Consider the following 5743-nt stretch of genomic DNA (forward strand, 5'->3'; position numbering starts at 1 on the left):
TGCTTGCATAACCTAGTGCCCCCCCCAAGCACACACACACATTAACACACACACACATTAACACACACATACATTAACACACACACACATTAACACACACACACATTAACACACACACAATCAAAAGATGAAGCTGCAGTGAATTCTGCTGATCTGCTATTTTGTGTTATTTTTTAATGCTGATCTTAACCTTTTTTTGTGCACAATGTCTCCGGCATCATTTCTTATGACCAAAAACAGTGTTTTGAGTGAACAGCGATTACTAACATCGATTTGGATGAAGATTTCTACTGGGTCTTTCCGTGTGATTTTGGTTTAAGACTTTAAAACAGGTTAACGTTCACATGGCCGCAAGGCCAGATGGATTAACCAGGACGTGTACTCAGAGCATGCGCTGATCAGTTGGAAAGTGTCTTCCATGACATTTTGAACCTCTCCCTGACCCAATCTGTAGTACCTAAACGTCTCAAGCAGACCACCATAGTCCCTGTGCCCCAAGAACACCAAGGTAGCCTGTCTAAATGACTAAGCACTCACATCTGTAACCATGAAGTGCTTTGAAAGGCTGGTCATGACTCACATTAACACCATCATCCCAGAAACCCTAGACCCACTCCAATTTGCATACCACCCCCAACAGATACACAGATGACTCAATCTCTATTGCCCTTTCACACCTAAACAAAAGGAACTATGTAAGAATGCTATTCATTGACTACAGCTCAGCGTTCAACACCATAGTGCCGTCCAAGCTCATCACTAAACTGAGGACCCTGGGACTAAACACCTCCCTCTGCAACTAGATCCTGAACTTCCTGAAGGGCCGTCCACAGCTGGTAAGGGTAGGCAACAGCACATAGGGAGGTCAGTGACCTGGGAGTGTGGTGCCAGAACAACAACCTTTCCCTCAGCAAGACAAAGGAGCTGATCGTGGACTACAGGAAATGGAGGGCCGAGCACGCCCCCATCCATATCGATGAGGCTGTAGTGGAGCAGATCGAGAGCTTCAAGTTCCTCGGTGGAAACAACATGGTCCACACACACAGTCGTAAAGAGGGCACGACAACGCCTCTTCCCCCTCAGGAGGCTGAAATATTTGGCCATAGGTCCTCAGATCCTCAAAGTTCTACAGCTGCAACATTGAGAGCATCTTGCCTGGCTGCATCACCGCCTGGTATAGCATCCGATTGGCATCCGACCGCAATGCGGTACAGAGGGTAGTTCGTATGGGCCAGTACGTCACTGGGACCGAGCTCCCTGCCATCCAGGACCTCTATACCAGGCGGTGTCAGAGGAACACCCTTCTCTCTGTGTACCGCACGACAAGCACCCGGACTATCTACGTTGACCCCCTCAGCACCAACTCTATTGACTCATCACATATACGCTGCTGCTACTGTTTATTATCTATCCTGTTGCCTAGCCACTTTATCTCTACCTATATGTATATATCTACCTCAGATACCTTTCCATTGAGTCACTTCCAGTCATTATTATGAGCTGTCTTCCCCTCAGCAGCCTCCACTGATAGACACACACACACACACACACCAGTCTAAATTGCTCTGTAATATTTCAGACATCCCGTCTCACCTTTTTCTCCAGAGCAGCCTCCTCTACAGGGCAGCACTCATGTACTTTGTGTCGGTTAGAAAGCTGACAGACAACACAAATTGGCTCCTCATCGTTGTGACAGAATAGCTTCAGCTTCTCGTTGTGAAGAAGGCACCACTCCTCCTCTGTGCTCTCCTCTCCCCTGGTCGTCCTCTGCTCTGTAAACATGTCGGCTGCTATCTTTAGGGCCAGGTTGATAGGAGGCCTCTCTGAGCTCGACGTGGTCCGACACACGGGGCATTCTCTGCCTCCCTTCCATTCCCACAGCTTTTTTAAACACTCCTTACAGGAGTTATGGCCACATTTCAGCAGAACGGGAAGGCTGAATACCTCACAACACACAGGACAAAGCAGGTCCTCCTCGGAGAGTGAAGCTTGGCTTGTTGGTTTTGCTGTCATTTGATTCTATATTCTGTTCCTGCAACCTTACTACCCTAGAATAAAGAGATTATATTCTAGATTCTGTTCCTGAAACCTCACCTCTCTAACTACGAAATGTTTTGTGATCTCAGTGTTGGTGGTGTAAACCTTTGTCAATGCTGACAGACTAGCTGGACTTGTTTAGTTAAAGTTCAGAGAAAATGATTGCATGTAGAGTATCTCTTCCTCATTACTAAGTTCAATTGGTCTTTACCGTAACTTACCATTAGGTGGAAAAGGGTTGTTGCAATACTGTCTGGAGTGGAGTGAGTCATGACATGACATTTACAGTATGTCCATAGTTGGGTTGTTCTTCCTGAATACCTGTCTGTAGATGGACCTGTTTTAGACAGCTTGTATCTCTCATGCTTAAAGGAGTCGATAGTGTAGAGAAATCACTGTGGTCAATACAGCTTGAAGACATTGTTTTTATTTGATGATAGAAAGTATGCAGGACATGTAATATGTAGATGTAGTATGTATATGTAGTATGCAGTAGATGTAGTATGCAGTAGATGTAGTATGTCTGTCCACTTTGGTGGTTGCACCAAATATGTTAGAGACTTAACAGAAAGATTCTTAACAGTGAGGGGTATCATGTTATGATATTTGGTTGAAATTCCCTAAACACAATGTATTGCTAAAGGGATATATTATGTGGACCTTATTTTTTAATGGCATAAATCTGGTTGAGAGGGGCAAGGCTTGGAGAAAGACAATCCGAGGTAGTTCAATTTAAACCCTTGACTCTGTATCTGTAATGGTCGTCGTATATACTGGACCAAGGCGCAGCGGGTTGAGTGCTCATTTTATCTTTTATTTAGAACACTTAATAAACAAAACAAGAAAACGTACGAACGAACAGTATTGCAGGCTACACACAGCAGTGCAACAACAACTTCCCACAAAGGGACAGGTGAAAACAAGGCTACCTAAGTATGACTCTCAATCAGCAACAACGATGTCAGCTGTTCCTGATTGAGAGCCATACCAGACCAACACAAAGAAATACACAACATAGATAGAGCATAGAAATACAAAACATAGAACATAACCAAAACCCCGGAATACTCTAAACAAACACCCCTCTACATAAACACATATATCAACACACCCTGAACCACATAAAACAAACACCCCTCTGCCACATCCTGACCAAACTACAATAACAAATAACCCCTTTACTGGTCAGGACGTGACAGTATCGTTATCAGCAATAACAAACAAGACATTAGACTAGCAAGTCAATCATATTCATAGAGATATGAGAGAATAATACATTATTATCTGAAATTTAACACCAACTAGATAAAAGCTTAACCATGTTATCACTAGCTACAATATTAGTATCTCTAAATGGGGTTTGTTATAAATGTAACAAAAAAACATAACAAGAATAAACACAATCATTTTCTAATTCTTATAATATTCAATATTATAATAAACATCTGGTTTTGGACGGAAAAGACCATATTGAAAGGGGGGCTTAACGAAACATTTGGGACAGTGTGTATACTGGTTCCATATAAAAACTGCAACAATGTAAGCTAGTCTTCTGAGTAAGTATGTTTCTTACCCACACCTCTCGCGCGCATATTGATTTTGTCCACCAACACCAGATGCGATCAGGACACGCAGGTTGAAATATCAAAACAAACTCTGAACCAACTATATTCATTTGAGAACGGCCTAAAAGCATTAAACATTCATGGCACTTTAGCTAGTTAGCTTGCTGTTGTTAACTAATTTGTCCTATTTAGCTAGTTAGCTTTGCTGTTAACTAATTTGTCCTATTTAGCTAGTTAGCTTGCTGTTGTTAACTAATTTGTCCTTTGATATAAACATTGGGTTGTTATTTTACCTGAAATGCACAAGGTCCTCTACGCCGACAATTCATCCACAGATAAACAGGGGAAATTTTGTTTGTTTCTAGTAATCTCTCCTTGCAGCGCATCAATCGTCACAAATTTAACCAAGTTCTGTAGAAACAATCAGATTTAGAAATGTCAAAACACTCATCAACAGTAGAACCAATCAGATTTAGAAATGTCAAAACACTATCACAAAAATACATGAGAATAATACATAGCTTTGCAATGTATTATTATTCAACATGCAAGTGATTGGTCAGACAAGATTGTTTCCCTGTAACAGTTTATTTGAAGGGTAGCTAAGGACTTCATAACACATTCATAACCCACACATAATACAAACATTGGCCATACATAATCCATACATAACCCATTCATAACCCATTCATAACCCATTCATAACCCAAACATAATACAATCATTACCCATTCATAACCCATTCATGACCCATTAATAACCCATACATAACCCATACATAACCCATTCATAACCCAAACATAATACAATCATTACCCAATCATAACCCATTCATAACCCATTAATAACCCATACATAACCCATACGTAACCCATTCGTAACCCATTCATAACCCATACATAACCCATACATAACCCATACATAACCCATACATTAACAGTACATCATCATTTTATAAATGGTCTTATTTCAACAACCGTAAGTTGAAATCTCCAGTATGAGTGACACTATCATGTCATAACGGACATGAACTTGCTGTTGTTGTCATTTACATTTATTAAATGTTAATGTGCTGTGTTATGTATATGCCTAGGTTATGAATGTGTTATGAAGTCCCTATGTAGGTACCTTTCAAAAATAAATGTTACCAGTCTCCCTTTCTCAACAATCTTTTGACATCAATTACAACAAACTCTCTGTTAGCATTATAGACTCAAAATAAACATATACCTGTATTTCTCCAGGAATAAATGATGGATATGAATAGATAGAAATTATACAGAACACACTGTGAGGTAAACTGCTCCTTAGTCATCCTGGGGTGAATCCTAACTTTTTGCATTGATGTTAATGGGAGACTAAGTGAAAAATAATGTCAATTTAAGTGGAAGTTAAGATTTGCTCCATAGAATAAGGGAAAGCTGCATAGGCCTACTAGAAGATTTATAACTAAATCAAACAAATGAACAAGTATATCACAACAATTTTATCAGCGCCATTATCTTTTGAAGATTATTATTATTAGAACTCTAATCTGAAACCAAGCTCATAGTAAAAGTGTTATGTCCTTTACTCTGATGTGACCACCATAAGCCGATGCTGGCACTCAATGAGCTGTATAAGGTCATAAGCAAACAAGAAAATCCTCATCCAGAAGTGGCGCTCCGATTGGCCGGGGACTTTAATGCAGGCAAACTTAAATTCGTTTTACTAAATTTCTACCAGTATGTCACATGTGCAACCAGAGGGAAAAACAACTCTAGACCACCTTTATTCACACACAGAGACTCATACAAAGCTCTCCATCGCCCTCCATTTGGCAAATCTTACCACAATTCTATCCTACTGATTCCTGCTTAGAAGCAAATACTAAAAAAGGAAGTACCAGTGACAAGTGGTCAGATGACGTGGATGCTATGAAACAGGACTGTTTTGCTAGCACAGACTGGAATATGTTCCCGGGATTCATCCAATGGCATTGAGGAGTATACCACTTCAGTCACCGGCTTCATCAATAAGTGTATCGACGAAGTCATCCCCACAGTAACCGTACGTACATTTCCCAACCAGCAGCCATGGATTACAGGCAACATCTGCACTGAGCTAAAGGCTAGAGCTGTAGTTTTCAAGGTGCTTTCAAG

At 40.7% G+C, this 5743-nt stretch overlaps 1 protein-coding gene across 1 annotated transcript in view; it reads right to left on the minus strand.

Moving 5' to 3' along the window:
- Nucleotides 1-2197, minus strand: part of LOC115192945 (nuclear factor 7, brain) — a 14167-nt gene extending 11970 nt beyond the window's left edge. Inside the window, exon 1 of the mRNA XM_029751912.1 lies at nucleotides 1594-2197. Coding sequence (XP_029607772.1) covers nucleotides 1594-2013 — 420 coding nt within the window. The 5' untranslated portion in view covers nucleotides 2014-2197. The remainder of the gene's footprint in view (nucleotides 1-1593) is intronic.
- Between the last annotated feature and the right edge of the window lie 3546 nt (nucleotides 2198-5743).

The sequence above is a fragment of the Salmo trutta genome, chromosome 4 (assembly GCF_901001165.1).
Source record: "Salmo trutta chromosome 4, fSalTru1.1, whole genome shotgun sequence".
Taxonomy (NCBI): Eukaryota; Metazoa; Chordata; class Actinopteri; order Salmoniformes; family Salmonidae; genus Salmo; species Salmo trutta.